Genomic DNA, 19,892 nt, shown 5'->3' with positions numbered 1-19,892 from the left:
GGACAATAAACATTAACTTCATTTAAATGTTAAGTTTCACATTGTATGTCAATTTTTATTGTCCAATCAAATACCAGTATATATTAAACAGACTGAAACTCTGCCTACCCTTTTGTTTACAAACATCCAAGCAAACATAGCAAGCAAGTCGATCAAAGGTTTGCCTTGCATGCTTTTATAGAAAAGCTGTAAAACTTATCTTTATTTTTTCACAGACTCATTATATTTTGTGATTATAAAATAAAATGCTCCGCAGGGCGCAGCTTGATACGACCGCAGAGGTCGAACCCTGAACAGTTGGGCCAAGTATGGACACAACATTCAAGCTTGATACAGCTTTGCATTTGGATTGTGATTAAATATTTGACACAGCATAGGTTTCTGACACAGAATGAATGTGGTCTAAGAACTTAAAAATTTTAAATTGGACATTCACCTATTATGGTCCAATATCCAAAATCTAAATACATGGTTAGATTCAGCATATCAAGGAACCCCAACAATTCAATTTTTGATGAAATCAAACAAAGTTTAATTTTGGACCCTTTTGACCTCAATGTGGACAAAGTTGATAACAGGGCCCAAAAATCAAAAATTTAAATACATGGTTAGATTAAGCATATATCAAAGAACCCCATATATTCAATTTTTGTTGAAATCAAACAAAGTTTAATTTTGGACCCCGATTTGGACCAACTTGAAAACTGGGCCCATAATCAAAAATCTAAATACATGTTTAGATTCAGCATATCAAAGAACCCTAAGAATTCAATTTTTGTTAAAATCAAACTAAGTTTAATTTTGGACCCTTTGGACCTTAATGTAGACCAATTTGAAAACGGAACCAAAAATTAAGAATCTAAATACACGGTTAGATTCGGCATATCAAAGAACCCCAATAATTCAATTTTTGATGAAATCAAACAAAGTTTAATTTTGGACCCTTTGGACCTCAATGTGGACCAATTTAAAAACGGGGCCCAAAATCCAAAAACTAAATACACGGTTAGATTCAGCATATTAAAGAATCCCAAGAATTCAAGAATAAAACCCCATTGAAATTGGTCAAAAAATAAGCAATTTATACGAAGTATCTTCTTTTGCACAATACTGTGCAATTAAATATTTCTTGCTATTGCGCAATACTGTATAATTGACAATTTCTTGCTATTGCACAATATTGTGCTATTGGATATTTCTTGCTATTGGGCAATACTGTGCAATTGAAGATTTCTTGCTATTGCGCAATACTGTGCAATTGAAGATTTCTTGCTATTGTGCAATACTGTGCAATTGAAAATTTCTTGCTATTGCACAATACTTATTATATAATAATTTACACATCCTGTTTGGTGTGTATCTCCTACCATATCGTTATTATTTGCTTTTAAATATATATCAGAAATAACCAACATAAAATGGAAAATTTTAAAAGAAAAAAAAAGGAAAAAAAGAAAAAAAATGAAAAAAAAAAAAAATCCCCCCCAAATTTTTGGAACCCCCTTATGATTCATCACCCCCAAACTCAATCCCAGCCTTCCCTTTATGGTATGGTACCTTGCAGTACAATTTCAGAGAGATCCATACACTTGAACACAAGTTATTGTCTGGAAACTAGAAAAATGTGTTTTTTGGCCCCTTTTTGGCCCCAAATTCCTAAACGTTTAGGGCAATTACCCCCAAACTCAAACCCAGCTTTCCCTTTGTGATATGGAACCTTGTAGTACAATTTCAGAAAGATCCATACACTTACACACAAGTTATTGTCATGAAACTAGAAAAATGCTTGTTTTTTGCCCCTTTTTGGCCCCTAATTCCTAAAATATTGAGGCAATTACCCCCATCATCAATCCCAGCCTTCCCTTTGTGGTATGGTACCTTGCAGTACAATTTCAGAGAGATCCATACACTTGAACACAAGTTATTGTCTGGTAACTAGAAAAATGCTTATTTTTGGCCCCTTTTTGGCCCCCAATTCCTAAACGTTTAGGGCAATTACCCCCAAACTCAAACCCAGCTTTCCCTTTGTGATATGGAACCTTGTAGTACAATTTCAGAAAGATCCATACACTTACACACAAGTTATTGTCATGAAACTAGAAAAATGCTTGTTTTTTGCCCCTTTTTGGCCCCTAATTCCTAAAATATTGAGGCAATTACCCCCATCATCAATCCCAGCCTTCCCTTTGTGGTATGGTACCTTGCAGTACAATTTCAGAGAGATCCATACACTTGAACACAAGTTATTGTCTGGAAACTAGAAAAATGCTTATTTTTGGCCCCTTTTTGGCCCCCAATTCCTAAACGTTTTGGGCAAATACCCCCAAACTCAATTCCAGCTTTCCCTTTGTGATATGGAACCTTGTAGTACAATTTCAGAAAGATCCATACACTTACACACAAGTTATTGTCATGAAACTAGAAAAATGCTTGTTTTTTGCCCCTTTTTTGGCCCCTTATTTCTTAAATTTTGAGGCAATTACCCCCAAAATCAATCCCAGCATTCCTTTTGTGATATGGAACCTTGTGGTACAATGTCAGAGAGATCCATACACTAACACACAAGTTATGTCTGGAAGTTACAAAAATGCTTATTTTTGGCCCCTTTTTGGCCCCTAATTCCTTTACTGTTGGTACCATAACCCCCAAAATCAATCCCAACCTTCCTTTTGTGGTATTGAACCTTGTGGTAAAATTTCATAGCGATCCATTCACTTAAACTAAAGTTAGAGTGCGAAAACCAATGTGTTTTGTTTTTTTTTGCGGTCGTATAAAAATGTATCCACATATAAACGAGTGACATCCTCTAAACAGCAAATCAAAGTATATTGCACATCATAAAAGAATAATAAAGGTTTATTTCTTTCAATTTAATCAAAACTTTCATGAAGCATTTTAACATTTTACAACTATTGCATTTACACAAAACTTTAGTCAAGAAATTTCATTTAATTTTATTTTTCAATTCAAAATAGGGTCATGACCTTTTGTAACCTCTTGAAAGTTAGTATGTCTATAGCTAACCTGCAATAACATGAACATTCCTAATGGCATTTTTCTTGGCTCTAGCTGCTATCTCAAGACACACATTAAAATCTCTATCTGGTCTCCTGTAGTATAACTGGCCATTGTTGATAATGAACCAGTTGGCCAGTAATGTTATCAGTCTAGCTTTGTTTGGTTGAACAGACTGTAAAATCTTTCCTTTCTGTAGATACTTAACCAACAAACTGTAGTTTTCTTCAGCAAGCTTGGCTCTCTCCTCCTATAGAAAAAAATGAAATAGGTTTTAATAAAATGTTAAATATGCTAAATTGAAATAGTATATTATTATTGTTAAAACTACACCAAGAAAACAGCATATTTAAGAAATTTGTGTACACAAATACCAAAATTGTGGAATACTGATTTCTGTGAAAAAATGTTAAATACTGTTATACAACTGCTTTGTAATACAAGCATTACGACTGAGATAGCAGGTTTGTTAATTGGCAATCTCACAGATTTTCATGATTATTGCATGATACTAGATCATCTGGAACTAGATAGAAATATTGTGAAGAAAAAAATATATGTTATTTTTATACTTTCTGAGATATAGCAGAGTAATTATTAAGAAAGTAGAAGTACAAATCATGAAATAAAGGGAAATATCACAATTTTGTTTTAGCAATTTTGACTTTGAATTATCATTTGTCAAAATCCTGTCCAACAGACATGACAGATTCTCTTTACTTATCCGTTTTAAACACAACGTATAAACATCTTAATATTCTGCACATCCTGAAATAGTGCTGAAAAGCTGAAGTTAGTGTGACATTGCAATTACATTGTGCATCTAAATCTCATTTTTCAAAGTTTTATTATATACAGCAGATACTCTTAAATGATTTAAACAGCAAAAAACAAACTCTGTGACTCCTTATACATTTTTTATCAATGAAAAAGAGATTTTACCTTATATTTGTCATTATAATTGTTGCCTTTACTTGGACAACAATAGTTTTTAGTTAATAAAATCCTTATTTCTTCTATGCAAAGTGCTTTTACCGTTGTCTCACAATAAAAAAATTATATAAATTATAGAGCAATACAATAAATACAGGAACAATAAATATGTTTAACGGTTTTCTGTAATATATTTTCGTATGTCGTAAGTATTTACCTTATAATTTAAGCTGATGAGTTAGAATTCAAATCATAATCATGTTTAATGTGGGAAATCCCCTTTTTATACGCCAAATCACACATTAACATAGCGTGCAAGAAATAGGTCGCTAACAGTCAAGGTTAATCATGTGTATTACTGTCACCGAGTACATAAATATAGGATAATTTAGAAAGCAAGCACCATTTTGTCCGTCTTGACACCTATTTAGCAATACAAAGCTTGTAAATATCAGTAATTAAAGAAATGTAGCAAAAAACAAAAAGTATGAAAACAATAGATGTTATCATGGTTATTCGTATGCAACAAATTGGCGGAATTTTGTAACACAAAATCGGCAACTGTCAAATTTGCTAGGAATGACATTACGTTCACACAAAGATATCACAGCATAATTCAACGTTCAAAACATCTGTTTTCACAGTTAACATGTAAAATAGTTCCTTATTAGCTAAGCATGTTTTGCATTAGCTGTGACAATTGATATTTTTTTTAATAACTCCTGTAAACATGGTAAATTCAGAAATAAATGTGTGCATTTGTTATTGCAAATCCCCGTTTACTGATAAAAATGCAAGATCTAATTAATGCAATTGCAAAAGTTTTGTGAAGGAAAATCGCTACTGAAATTATGAATGCAAGTTTTTATTAATATTGAAAACCTAATACTGTCACATTTTTCACATTAATAAAAACATTGCAATAATTTGTGAATTTACAGTATTATAAAACCCTGAGAGATTTAATAATAGTTCTTACATCAGTCACATCATAAGAATACTCAAATAGACTCTCATTGTTAACACTTTTCATCTGGTTACAAGTAACACAAGTCCTAACATAAGCTTCACAATCTACAGCCATACTCTTCCAGTGGAACTTATTCAGTCTCTCGTACATTTGTCTGAATCCTAAATGTCTTCCTGTTACAGAACATATAGTACAAAATACTTTAATATACAATACATTATTATTTATAGCATATAAGAATCAAAATTGTAATTTGGGTCATTATCCATAATGTGCCTCAAAGTGACCAACTCAATTATTATGTGTAAACAAAAAATCTCTGTGCAATTATATTCATGATATCGAACTACTTACTATTTTTAATACATGACTCAGCTTAACCATTTGTGCTGTTTTGAAGAGCAAGCAAAAAGGAATAAAGGAGTAAAAACTATGGATTATGCTCACACTTTACAACTCATCACTTTGAAGCTGCTTAACAAATATAAAGTCATTTTCTTCAGTAATGCCTGAGAAAAGTGAAAAATATTTATTGGATGAACAAACTGATGGACAGACAAGTTGCAAAATTTCCCCCAGAGTGGTGTGGTGGTATAAAAATAAACCCATTGATATATATAAGGAAACAGATAAAAAGTACAAAAAGCCCAAAAAAGTGATTTTTGAAAACGGTAATTTTTTCAGAATCTAGTTACCTTTACTAAAGGTGATAGGTTTAAATATGAATATGAACATAAAGTCTGTCTTACCTTTGTTATCAATATGGTAATTTTCCATAATATAATATCTTTCATCAAATCTGAGAGGTATAATCCTACTGGTTGTCTTCCATTTGTGGTACAGCATATCCCCTTCTAAGTAATGACTCTCAGACATCTTTCTTATATTCCTTTTCATGTGATCATTTACAACACCTACTCCATATCTTTTATGTTTAAGATACAATATCACATCGTCATAATATGCATCAACTTCTCCTGAAACCTAAAATGAAGTTTAAATTCTAAATAACCTGACAATTTATGTATGTTGGTTAAAGAGCCCCATTTCATTGACGACATTTGTTAACATAATTCATGTTGTCACATACATGTACTTCCACTTACTTTTTTTATATAACTTACATTTTTATATAACCTACATGTTAACATTTCTTTTACGAATTCAGCATTACTGTTTTTAAAAAATGAATTAAATATTTATCGAATAAAATTAGTTTATTCATATAATAAGATAACACAACATTGTTTAAAAATTTAAGTTACAACAGTTCCAGCTCAAATTAGCTATCTATTATGAAAGTAAACATACATTTATAAACATTTTCAAACTGAAGTTTTCTTCAGAAATTGGCCATGAACTTGAACATATCATCAAGAGATTCAATATATCAATTAATGTATTCTTAACTTCCACAGTAATAACAAATTCATAGCTCAATTTCATATTTACTTTAATAAATCATGTTTAAGAAACCACTGATTTTTCCATTGCCCTCTTTTATGATGGAGAATATTTGTTTTTTAATATTAAATACCATTAATTTATCAGCATTGATATTTTCATCGACTTTTAGAAGTTTTTCATAGCTCTGTATTTCCTCTATACTTAGATCATCACTATTATTACTGCTGTTATCCATTCTGGTTCTATGAGTTTTTGACCATCTTTTCCTTCTTAGTGGGGGATTCACTGAAGTTTCCTGGTCCTCGTTATTTTCTATTTTCGGTTTGACATTTTTGTCGTCTGTGCTTTTATCATCTTCATCACACATCACAGATGTATCAATACCCACATGACTTATCTGAGATGAAGTTGTTGGAGACACTTCTTGACTACTTAAACTAATAGATGGAGGCATGGTTTTAACATGACCTGAAGAAACCTTTTTTCGAGGCATATTCATATATGGACCTTTAAATGCATCAGAATCCTGAGAAACATTATCATCACCACAATATCCTTTGTAAACAGTCATTAATGATTTTAGGGTTTGTAACTTTTTGTCAATAGGAATATATCCATCACTTGTTTGAAGATATTCTGCTGTGGGTTGATGTGTCAGTAGAGTTGGAAGATTTAATTCTCTACAAATTCAAAATAGATAATTATTCAATTCAACAATAATTTAGCATGTTCTAATGAAATTATTGTGGCTATTTAGTGATATCAATTCCATGAAATGGTTTTTGTCACTTGTAATTTGATTTGAATGATTGATTGCTGGTGTTTAACAGCAATTTCAGCACTCTTTGTTTGCCTTATTGTTGCAGCCAGTTTTTATAGGTGACTGAAACCAGAGTACCCAGGCAAGAGACTATCATGACCTTTGGCAGGAAACCAGAGTACCCAGGCAAGAGACTATCATGACCTTCGGCAGGAAAACTGGGAATTTTAGTCAATTAAAGTAGGAGTCAAGCACACCTGCTAGGAGTAGGTTTTAAACTCACAACCTCAGTGTTGACAGGCTAGTGATAACTGTAAATGAACTTTTTAGATCACTTGGTCACAGCCAAACCCTGACTTATAATTTGATATCCAATTATAAACTATAGTAAAAAAGTTAGTATTTTTTACCAATGTATTTTTGAGTCATAAATTTCTCTTAAAGATGATGTTACAATGTATGAACTTAATTTTAAAATATTTTAACAAAGAAAATGTTCTTCATCATGTTCATATATGTCTATATCATTTTACATCTTTATATAAAATTAAAGTCTGTGAATCTAATTTGGAGTTATGCATTCATCATCACATTTGATGTAATTTTCAATTACTAACAAGTTGATAGCAAACTTGGAAAAAAGAATGTTTACAAATGGTAACAATTATAATGTAAAATGAAATTTACATTCATGATTTACTGCTTTGTATAAAAGGTTGGCAGGTGTCCCTTAAGTAACAATACAGCAAAGCCTTTTAGTATATTACTGATGTCCAAATAATTTTTTTAATATCCCCTTACCTGCTGTATGTCAGATAAGCTGGAGAGTATTCAGTGTTTCTTCCACGAGATATTCTGTGTGGCAGTAGAGCAAAGGGCAGACAATTTGTCCAGTCAGAATTATTGGCAACAAACTGATTCATGGTTTCTTCTATTTCATGCCATGCTTCAGCTGAAAGTAAGAGAGTTATTGTGAAAAGATAAAAACTCTTAAATAAAAATTTCAATTCATTTTATCACATCAAAAACTAGAACATATTTTAATGTTCCTTTGAATGTCAGAGAAATGAAACTTCTTCTTTATTAACATTACCTGTCTAGTAGAAGTACATCTGCTTCAAACAAAAATTTTCTCCCGAACACCTGTTCTTATACAGTGTCTGTATACTTGAAGATGGACCATCATCCAAACATCTGTGATGTGATGGATGAAGGTCATTATATGAGGAAGCCAAGGGCTTCCGAGGGTTAATAGTGAACCTTTTATTATGTGCCAGCCACACGCCTATTTTACAGTTGAGTGATTTTTTGTATGTCCAGGTAGTATATAAGGCCAGGTGACCTGAGTAGTATCCTCTTTTATTTTGAGGCAAACAGTAAAATCTCCAGTGTAAATGGGTAGTAACATGACCAGTATTTGCATTTATATCAAACCTCATCGGGAATGGGTTTTCACTAGGGAGGGTACTATTAACCCTCGGAAGCCCTTGGCTTCCTCATATAATGACCTTCATCCATCACATCACAGATGTTTGGATGATGGTCCATTATATATCATAACCCGGGCTTGACTCGGGTTAATAGTGAACTCTTTACAGCCAAAAATGCAAATACCAACAAGAACAACAAGAACATCAATCACCATAACCAAACAATTGGTCTCTCATACTTTAACAAGTATCTATGTATGAGCCTAAATCATATCAAAGTATTTAACTGCAGATAAAAAGAAAATTCATCTGTCTCCATACATGTATATCACTTGTACGAAAGAGAATACACAATCACCAATATGTCTAACTTCTATCTTTTTATTCCATGTATTAGATGTTTCTGTTTTCATACCAAAATCATAAACAGTCTCTATTGTCTATTAATACCAAATATAAAACATCCTCTAGTAGAAAACCTAACTACCACTCTACATAATATGTACATGTAGTAGATCATAAATTATCACATTTTGTCTCAATAACATTACTCCAAAACTACACAGAATTGCAATGACTATCATGAAATAATAGAATATTTCTTTGTTTTGTGGAATAAAGACATAAGCTTCATAATAACTTTTATTATGTTCAAAAACAAAAATCTGTTACAATCTTCAGAAAACAATTAATACTCTATAAAGTTCACTTTAAAATGCCTCTCACATGTAACAAATATAACAAAATAACACTGTTGTTTTCTCATTATTCTTAAATTATCACATTTTCTCTATGCTTCTTCTCAAACGTTCTCGAAATTTAATGCTATTGACTAAAACTGTTCGATTCAACTCCAAATGTCAGCAAACTCCTGTTGCAAAAAACCAAATGGAATGTCCAAAAACCATTCATCTCGCAGAAATGCTAGATACATCATAACATGTACGTAGAAAAACCATAGCTGATCCTCCTGGTCCACCATACAGTTCCTGTAAACCACTAGCTATAAATAAGAATTAAATACTGTTTCAGTATATGATGGCAATGGAGTTTCAATATCTTTAAAATAAAACTTTTGAAAAGTGTAGGCTGACCTCCAGTTAGCAGTTTTTAATATATCATTCAGTGAAATTCCAGCTTGTTTAGCAGCTGAAGTTGAAGCACTACGATATGAGTGTGCCTTAAATTTGTTTATATCAATTCCTGCATTACCTAACACTATTTTCAACCAACGAGCAATATTTGAAGTTGTAACACGTTTGAATGTTCTAAAAGAAATGAATAAATTTTTACTTTTTCGAACATCCTTTGTCCGTAAAATATAATGTTTAATACATCTAACAGGACAAATATCCTGTTTTTGATATTTATGTATGATAACATCCAAATTAGATTTGTTTGGTTTAGTTGTTTTTAGTAAAACTGGTATCTTAAAAATCAAAGAATTGTCTGTTACAGATACAAATCTCAGATCTAAATTAACAAGTGTTTGTGATCTTTGAGCTGATGACAATGCAAATAAAGCAATGCATTTCAGAGTTAACATTTTTAGAGATAAATTCTCATTTGGATATAATTGTGATAAGTACTTCAAAACTGTACCAACATTCCATGTAAATGTATATCTAGGTAAAGACGGCCTTAAATTAAAAATGCCTTTCATAAATCTAGTTATGTGTTTATCTTTTGCTAATTCAGCCATACCCATTAATGTCAGAGTCTGACAAATAGCTGATTTATGAGAATTAATACAGCTGTAAGATTTTTTATTTTCATACAAAAAAGATAGATAATTCAAAATTTGTATCACAGATGGAGAAGTGGAATTAATTTGTTCTTTACTATACCACAAAATCCACTTCCTCCAAGCATATTCATACTGTTTATTGGTTGAATCTCTCCATGATTCGGAGAGAATTCTAACAGCTCTTTTTGAAAAGCCTTTATCAATGAGATATTGCCGGATACAATACAAGCGATAAGGAATAATCTTCGTTTGTTCATTGAATGTCTTTGACCATTGTGAGCCAAAGTTAATAGATCTGACCAATTTGGTAATTTTAGTGGAGTAGAAATTAATAATTCTAATAATTTTGGAAACCATGTTTGTGTGGTCCAAACAGGAGCTATAATTAATGCCTTCCTTACCTTGTCCTCTTCTATTTTCTGTAGGACTCTTGGCAACTGACTGAAAGGAGCAAAAATATATTGTAATAAATTACTCCAAGAGAGAGAAAATGCATCTGAAGCATAAGCTTCTGGATCAGGAAACCAACTAACATACTTTGGCAGTTGTTTGTTTAAACGAGACGCAAACAAATCAATCTCTGGGTTAAATAAACTTAAAGTCACTTTTTCAAAAACTGAACTATTTAGTTTCCACTCTGAAGAATCATTAAATTGTCTAGATAAATTATCTGGTTGTATATTTTGTTTTCCTGGGATATGTACCGCAGATATAAATACTTTTCTTTCAGTACTCCAAAACCAAATTTCTTTTGCAAGTTTTAAAAGTGATAATATTGATCCCCCTTGATTATTGATGTATGCAACCGCTACTGCGCTGTCTGTTCTAACACAAATATGACAATCTTTAACAGATCTACAAAGAGCCTGCAATGCCAAAATTATTGCTTTTAATTCTAACACATTAATATGATTCTGACATTCATCTATATTCCATCTACCTTGGGTACAATCTTTCTCAAATACTGCACCCCAACCTATCAACGACGCATCAGTTTGTAAATAAACTTTTGGAGGCTCTTGTCGAATTGGACAACCATTTTCTTTTTTAATATTTTGAATCCACCATAAAATCTCATTTTTACTCTCCACCGACAAAGACATATGAGCATTAAAATTTTTAAAAGATTTTTGTAAAGCTTTTGTTTTGTCAATGTCCAAATATCTATGCTGTAAATGTGCAAGTGTAATTGCATGATAAGATGAAGAATATAACCCAATTAATTGGGCAACCGTACGAATTTGTGTAATCTTCCTTTCAAACACTTTGTATGAAATTTCTATAATTTTTTGTATTTTATCTTCTGGTAAAAATACCTTGAACAAAACTGAATCAATAATGAATCCCAGAAACATTGTTCTTTGTGAAGGTATAAAATTTGATTTCTCTATATTTATTGAAAAACCTAGTGATTCTATTAAATCATTTACAAAATGTGTGTTTCTTTTTGCTTGTTCGAAACAAAATGCTTGTAATAGGGAATCATCAATATAAAAGAAAGAACTAATGCCTAACTGTCTCACATGTGAAAATACCACTTTCATGATTTTTGTAAATATTCTTGGAGCCGAAGCTATTCCGAATGGGAGACATTCAAAATTATATAATTTGTTATTCCACATAAATTTCAAATACTTTTTACTGTCTTCGTGTATCGCTACAGACCAATATGCCTCGGACAAATCCAGGCTTGTAAAAAATGCATTTCTAGAGATGCTTTTTAAAATAACTTCAAGAGTTTCTTGTTTAAAATGATAATACTGAATATAACTGTTTAATTTTTTCAGGTTAATAACTGGTCTAAATGTTCCATTTTTCTTTTTTACAAGAAAGAGATTTGAAATAAATTCACCTTTCTCATGGTGTGAAATTTTAATTGCTCCCTTTTTTAACATATCAGATACCTCTGTATCAACTAGTCTTTCCTCATTTTTATTAAATTTTATAGGTCTTGGAATTATTTTCTGAACTGGTATCTCATCAAATTCTATTTTGTAACCAGTAATTGTTTCTAATACCCAACTATCTGATGTTAATTTTTTCCAATTTCTAATATGATATTTTAATTTACCAATGTTTAAGCCAACTTTTTCAACATGTTTACATGTAATACCAACCTTCAATTTTTTCTTCTGTATTGAGAATTCATCATGGGTTGCCTGTATGACCCTCTTGGGTAGCGGCTCTGCCCTCTGAAATTGCCTCTTGGGTTTGACATACCAAACCGGTACCCTCGCCGATAGGATCGGCCTCTGTAGTTTTTTGAACTGAAAGTTTTGTTTATCTTTTGTGCATCATTAATCTCCCGAAGTCTTTTACTAATATCATCTCCAAAGAGTTTTTCACCCACGACCTCATTTCTGTTACACAATTGATGGAATTTACGTTCAATATGAGGCTTCAAATTCATTCTCCTTTTAATAGATAGCTCAAAATGCAAATTACACTGTATAGAAATAGCTCTTGAAATTAACTCTCTCATTGTCTTAATACAAGGATTTTTCCCTCGTAATAATTCCGCCACCTTAATCAAAGGGACCATGCCTGCCCCTGTTAGCTTTTGAATATTCTGAGAAATCAAATCCTCAGTCTTAGCTCTACGGGCTAAAAATTGCCAAATTTCTGGGTTGACAGGTGGTGGTACTAAAGCTTTACAATTGCTAGGTATCTTGCTATCCTTAGTCAAAGATGTAACATCCGACTTTTTCTTACAAATTTTTTCTATGACTGATGCTATCGAAGGGCTGACCTCAGAATCAAACCGTTCATCGTCCTCAAAAATTTTTGGCATTTCATAATCAAACTCCTCGTCTTCACTTTCAACGACAAGTTGTGTGGGATCAACATTACTCTCATGTTCAGACAAATCATCAGTTTCAAACAAATTGAAAACATTTTGGTCATTTTCGACCTCATTAATGTCATTATCTTCAAGTTCCTGTATAAAACTATGGGAGTCACTACTTGGACCTGCAGTACCACTACTATTGACATTTATTGCAGACACAATATTACTAGATAAGTCAGCAAATAATTGTTTCAGTAACTCATTTTGCTCGGCTTGAGCTTGTTTACTTTTAGAAGTTTTTCTGGGAGCCTTTGGCTTACTACAGCTAGCGGACGGTTCGTCCTGCGTAATTTGAATACTTCTTTTCAAAGGTGCTTTGCCTTTCTTATTTTTGCCTGGACCTTTTCCAGGTCCTTTTTCTGTAGGCACAACCACTGTTTTCTTATTAGTTTTTACGTTTGTACTCACAGTTTGTGAAATAGAATCTATATCCGGTTTATCTAAAACCTGAATGCACTCCGGTGTATTTGAAGCGAGATTCACACTTATATTTTCAGAAAACCCGGAGAAACTTGCGTCAAACTCATCCTCGGAAGCAAAAAGCTTCATAATCTCCTCATAGTTTCTTTCATCTTCAGATTCTGAAGAAGATGGTCTACGAGACCTTGCCATTTGAAAATCTATAGTATAGACACGTGTATCGATCAAACAGGGTCTGCTTGATACGTACTTAAATGCGTGCGGCCTTGAAATAAAAGAGGATACTACTCAGGTCACCTGGCCTTATATACTACCTGGACATACAAAAAATCACTCAACTGTAAAATAGGCGTGTGGCTGGCACATAATAAAAGGTTCACTATTAACCCGAGTCAAGCCCGGGTTATGATATATAATATGTCTATGACCAAGATACATGTTTCCAATCCACTCTGTTCCAATACTAAAATTCTTCTGACCCATGCGGTATCTTAATAGGTGCATACATACCCGATGTTTGAATTCTCTTTTTCTTATATTCAACCTATCTCACTGACTCTACATTACTATTTTGTTACCTGTTTGTGGAGAGGCTCTGTGCAGTATCTTTATATCTATGTCAGAAGCTATAAGAATATCTGTCCTAGGTAACATCAAAATATTTGTATCAGTTTGATCAGCTCCCATTAACAATTTGTTCATCACTCCAAATCTGTTCACAAATAAAATGAGATGCTTTAACTTTCTTTTGAATTGTTTTACCTTTTCTCACTAGGGCTTTTTAAAGCTGACTATACCTTATGGGTGTTGCTCAACATAAACAATAACATTTTGCCTTTTTTAGCCCCTATATTCTATCTAAATTAACGGTAGCCATATTTATTGTCTAGGAGAATAATTCAATGTAATATTGATACTTAACACTTTAAAGGTTATTGCAGAGGAAAATTTTCTTAAGATTTTTTAAACGGATTGAAAATGTAAAGTTGTCAAACAAGCAATAAAATTTTAATGATAGGCCATCATGGCAAAAGCCAACACTAGCTCATTCATCCATACAAGCTAAAATATAATTTCCTTTTGTTCTCATCACTTCATTTAATATTTTGTTTAAGTCTCTTACCTACATATCAGATTGATCAGAACATGTGTTACAACAGTGGAGGACATTGTTTCCACAATAGCTGCCTCTGGCCATAAGGAAAATACATCCATAAATACCATAACATGTTTCTTTCTTCCATTACAAAGATATGGTCCTAACATCTTTACTTCAACCTATATAATTAATTAAATAATAAACTATAAAAAAAAAAAAACTTTTTATATTTTTTTTTCATTCACTTTTCAACAATCTCCTTACACTTCAAGTTCAAATAAGTTTATTAAAGGTAAACAAAATGTAAAATCTGTTCAATGAAATATTAAATTATTCTATTTTCAATCACTAATAAATTACAAAATCTTTAATACAATTGGATGTTCTCGTTTTCTGTACATTATCTGAAGAAGATTTCTGTCTTATTTCAAACAACTTCAACATATTCTGATTTTCAAATTCATTGAATTTTCAGTCGTATTTTTTTGTTTTTTTTATGATCTAGGTGCTGTCATATGGATGGGTATCCATCTAGAGAATCACTTTTTTATAAACTGCATTTTTTCTAGATCATCCTCATGTTCATACACAATTTTGTATTTGTCACCTACAATTTTTTGCTATAAATTTCGAATAAAACCATGTTTTTCAAAGAAAATATATCATTTTTGATTTCATTTTTATTAACTTGGTACCAATTATTCAGAGTTTCCACAGATCTAGACATTTTTGTGTCTTTCAACACATGATTTGTAAAACTCCAATTACAAATGCCTTCAAAACATTTTTTTGAAAAATTATATGTTATTTTATGAAATGCTACAAATTGTGGGTGATGAATACTTTTTGGATAACATTGTAAAAGAGAGGGGAGAAGAAACTAAAGGGACATTCAAACTCATAAGTCGAAAAAAAACTGACAACGTCATGGCGAAAAAATTATAAAAAAACAAAAGATAAACAACAGTACACAAAACACAACACAGAAAACTAAAGACTGACGACACAAACCCCACTGAAAACTGGGGGATGATCTCAGGTGCTCCAGAAGGGTTAGCAAATCCTGCTCAATATGTGGCACCCGTCGTGTTGCTCATGTAAGTACAAACCAGGTGATAAGTCTAATTCAGTAGGTCACATTTGAGGAAAAGAGAACAGGATTATAGTTATGACAATTGGAACATATCTGTCGTCATCTGTGAAACAGATATTCACTATATAAAAGAATCAAAATGATAAAGGGTAATTATGGACATAAATATTTAAATTCTTTTTTAAGTTACAGCATTTCATACAAATTTGTGTAAAAGATTAAAAAAAATTGTAAAGTGTTCTGCGAAACCTTGTGAGTGCCTTTTTGTCATAAAAAGTTACTGTACAAGTTTCATAAAACTCCATAAAAGATTAGACAAAGTTTTTGATGTCTTAAACAATTCAAACCACAGACTGAACCAAAATGTTGACAACATTGGCTGATCATTGTAGGATCCCTATGTCTCGCTTTTGTGACAATATGTTGCAGACTCAACAAAAACATTCTTGTACATTCGAAAGAACATCCTGGTTTTTAAAAACTGACAAATTAGGTCACTTTTACGTACAATATCCCAGAAATGCTGAGATTGTAATGACTGTTGTTCAGATGATGTCCATATATCACTTAGTGATACACCAGATAAATCTTCAGCTTCCATTACTTCTTCATCATCCTGATCATCCTCGATCTTTACAGCAACATATCCTTCTGTTTGTATATTTTCTTCCATGAGTTTCTTCTTTGTAACTTGTGCCTCTACCTTTTGATGGCATTCTTTGCATGCTCTGAGGAATTCTCGAATCTTGATACATATTCCCTGCCAGTAATATTTTTCTGTTATCAAGGTGAGTAATTTCTCACGACCAATGTGGACACCTAAAAATGGAAATAAAAAAATCTTCATTTAATATAAAAGTAGCAATGTACATGTATGAAATGTGCAGAAAATTCATCACATTAACATTTGATGATACAATTTGTAACAATTTAAACAGTGGATCAAACTTCTTGTTAACGTTGCAATTCATAAATGTTGGTTAAATGTATGTCTTTTGTATACACCTTATCGCTGTTTAGTCCAATCCGGGAAAAACAGTTACTTAGACAACTTCCTGTTGAGGTCAAGCTGAACAAAACAAAGGTCATCAGCAATGAGCTGAGGGAGGAAAAAGTTTGGAAAGTGGACATTTTAGAATTTTGATAGTTTAAGAAGCAATTTTTGAAAGACAAATAAAAGTCATTGAAAATGCTTTGTTTGATGTGTTTACGATGGTTTAAACATGTCTCTATGAAAAGACAATACATTTTTTGAACAAGGTCCAAGATAAGTTCAACTGGTTTGAAAAGTTGTTTGATTGTAGAACTTATCCAGATAGGAATTAATAGCTATAAGATGTATTATGTTGCATTGGCAAAAAATAATATAGTTCCTGTCATGCCTTAAAACTTTACCAGGTGAACAAGCATGTCTGTACTCAAGAGTAAATTTTTTGGTGTTAACATGTATGCACAGCCATATTTTTCCACTCTTTCTGATGAGCCTAAACAATCCAAAAGACCTCTGCTGAGTCACTTAACTCAAGTGCACCCTACAAGATTTACTTGAATTTGGTTCATATTTGTACGATTTAAGGTTTATGACCCCTTCTGTAAGTCTGTTTATTACGAAATTTTCAAAGTGCTATAATATCAAAACAGAAAAAATACAGAATTAAAGTTATGTGCCATTTAGTAAAATTGAGAATGGAAATCATGGAAATGGGGAATATGTCAAAGCAACAACAACGCGACGAAAGAGCAGATAACAGCCGAAGGCCACCAATGGGTCTTCAACGCAGCGAGAAAATCCCGCACTCATAGGTGGGTCTCAGCTGGCCCCTAAATAAAAATGTGTACTAGTTCAGTGAAAATGGACACCATACTAAACTCCAAAACATATAACTGAACTAAAATTAAAAAACATACAAGACTAGCAAAAGCACATATATCAATTGGAAAAGTCGTTCAAAGCAATACTATTTATATGTTCCATTGCATTTAATAGAAAATGGGGGATTTTGTGGCAAATAAAGCCAAGATTTTTGCAAAAGATCCACACTTTATTACATAGATTTTCGCTATAAAATTTTAAACATAGATTACTCACTCGTTTGACCATGCTGTGCTAGGGTTTATTGTTTACAAAAAGTCCTAAGCAATCTTTACAATCCAAAAAACCTTGTGCTGAGTTTCTAAAGTCAAGCACACCCTAGAGGGTGTACTTGAATAGGTCCATATTTATACTTGTTTTAACCATTATCTTTATTTATAAACTTCTTTAAGGGAAATCATTGCTAGCACTGCATACAATAATCCTTTTTCTATTAAGTACCCAATTGTCAAATATTAGAGTAAAAAGGTAAAGGCTGTGGATTTTTTAGTAAAATTTTCATATGTTTATATTAGCATTGAAACAACAAAAGGATATATAATCCTTAACTTATTAATACATCATCATTTTTAGGAAACCATTGCTAGCATTGCATGCAGTAATTTGCTATATATTAATTACTGAATTGTCAAATTTAAGAGCCCAAAGAGGGAAGGTTGAGGATTTTCTAGAAAATTTCCATATGCTTATTATTGAATCAACAACAAACTAGAGGCTCTATAAAGCCTGTGTCGCTCACCTAGGTCTAAGTGCATCTTCAACAATGGATACTCTCAATCTTTATTAAAGAGAACAACCTCAATAAGGGGTCATCAAACAATTTAAATCATGTTGAATTATTTGTAGATCTTGTCTACTCATGTTTTATCACTTAATTTTGCTCTTCTAGTCTTTATCAAACTATCTATTAACTTTATCATTATGTTATTAACAAATGGATCTTCATTTGACATCAACCATACACATTTTGATTGGTCATTTAGAATTTTAAAATTAGTAAATTTAGAGGATAATTCTAAAATGAAACTGGACCTCTCAGTTTTAAGTGATGGACATTGAAGAAGAAAATGAATTTCATCCTCAACAATGTCATTATTACATAATTTACAAAATCTTTTGTCTGGGGGTATTCCTTTATGTCTTCCCTTTTCTATATCAAGTTCATGGGCACTGATTCTAAATTTGGTCAATAACTCCAATAAAGGGTCATAAGACGATTTCAACTATGTCAACTTATTTGTAGAACTTATCTTTTGCTATATAAAGTTTCACTCTATCATAATAATCTATTATAATTTTCAAGATAATAGGCAAAAATTTTAAAAGTTGGTAAAATTCGTCATTTCAGGGCAATAAATAACTCCTATAAAAAGTCGTCTGACAGTTTGGAAGTAAATGGACAATAGGTAGATCTTATCATTCAGAACATTTCTGCCCTTGTCAGATTTTCTCTATTTATAGTGGTTTTCAAGATAAAAGACTTGTATTTTACCCCTATGTTTTATTTTTAGCCATGTCGGCCATCTTGGTTGGCAGGCGGAATCATGGGACACATTTTTTTAAACTAGATTAGTAGATACCCTAATGATGATTGTGGCCAAGTTTGGTTAATTTGGAACAGTAGTTTCAGAGAAGAAGATTTTTGTAAAAGTTAACGATGACGACGGATGCCAAGTCACTGATAAGAAAAGCTCATAATAATAATAATATTGGCCCTTCGGACCAGGGCAGGTGAGCTAAAGAGGTATGGTCAGATCATATGTTTTCGTACGTCATATGAATTCAATTCGTACTATGCATTCTTTTTCAATGGAAATTGTGACGTCACAATGCATTCTTAATAGCACGAAAACCCATGAGACGAGGATACTTTATCCTATTAAAAGTTCCACCCAAAAAATGCTCTAATTACCTTTAGAATTTATATGAAATTCGTCAAAAGCTCTTTGCTGATCTTCAATTTTATATATTACTTCCTTTGTGTGTTGTGTATTTTCTTCGTCTGAATATGTGTATGTGAAATAAAGTTTATCTCCACTAGGAAGCTGTTCCAGGCGGAACGACTTTGCACGCTTCCGGATATTTCGTTTTTCTCGATCAGAGTTGACTTCTGGGGGATATGCCTCATACTTCAAATAATGAATCAAACTATCATAATTCAAACTGCTCTTAGCAGCTCTTCTTTTCTTCGGGGGCATGGGTATAATAAGTGGTATTTATCGTTCACTTTTCATTCTGGCCACACCGCCATTTGCAATTCTGTTTACTGGTGCAATGGTAAATTTTCAAACAAATGT

General features: G+C 32.2%; 2 protein-coding genes across 2 annotated transcripts in view; both read right to left on the bottom strand.

Moving 5' to 3' along the window:
- Positions 1-19,852, bottom strand: part of LOC127708475 (uncharacterized) — a 48,928-nt gene extending 29,076 nt beyond the window's left edge. The window contains exons 1-9 of the mRNA XM_052213350.1: positions 19,508-19,852; positions 16,231-16,541; positions 14,654-14,808; positions 14,109-14,242; positions 7,887-8,037; positions 6,456-7,005; positions 5,668-5,902; positions 4,928-5,091; positions 3,025-3,265 (exon numbers count right to left, since the gene is read on the bottom strand). Of these exons, the coding sequence (XP_052069310.1) occupies positions 3,025-3,265; positions 4,928-5,091; positions 5,668-5,902; positions 6,456-7,005; positions 7,887-8,037; positions 14,109-14,242; positions 14,654-14,808; positions 16,231-16,541; positions 19,508-19,793 (2,227 nt within the window). The 5' untranslated portion in view covers positions 19,794-19,852. The remainder of the gene's footprint in view (positions 1-3,024; positions 3,266-4,927; positions 5,092-5,667; positions 5,903-6,455; positions 7,006-7,886; positions 8,038-14,108; positions 14,243-14,653; positions 14,809-16,230; positions 16,542-19,507) is intronic.
- LOC127708488 (uncharacterized) lies at positions 9,145-13,954 on the bottom strand. The gene is made up of 3 exons (XM_052213376.1): positions 12,380-13,954; positions 10,664-10,703; positions 9,145-9,518 (listed from the first exon to the last, which is right to left on the bottom strand). Exon 1 carries the CDS (start codon positions 13,720-13,722, stop codon positions 12,382-12,384), a length of 1,341 nt encoding a protein of 446 aa, XP_052069336.1. The 5' UTR covers positions 13,723-13,954; the 3' UTR covers positions 9,145-9,518; positions 10,664-10,703; positions 12,380-12,381.
- Positions 19,853-19,892: the final 40 nt, after the last annotated feature.

The sequence above is a fragment of the Mytilus californianus genome, unplaced genomic scaffold (assembly GCF_021869535.1).
Source record: "Mytilus californianus isolate M0D057914Y unplaced genomic scaffold, xbMytCali1.0.p SCAF_7, whole genome shotgun sequence".
NCBI lineage: Eukaryota > Metazoa > Mollusca > Bivalvia > Mytilida > Mytilidae > Mytilus > Mytilus californianus.
The sequence above is the reverse complement of the archived record's forward strand: the minus strand, read 5'-3'. Positions and strand labels throughout refer to the sequence as shown.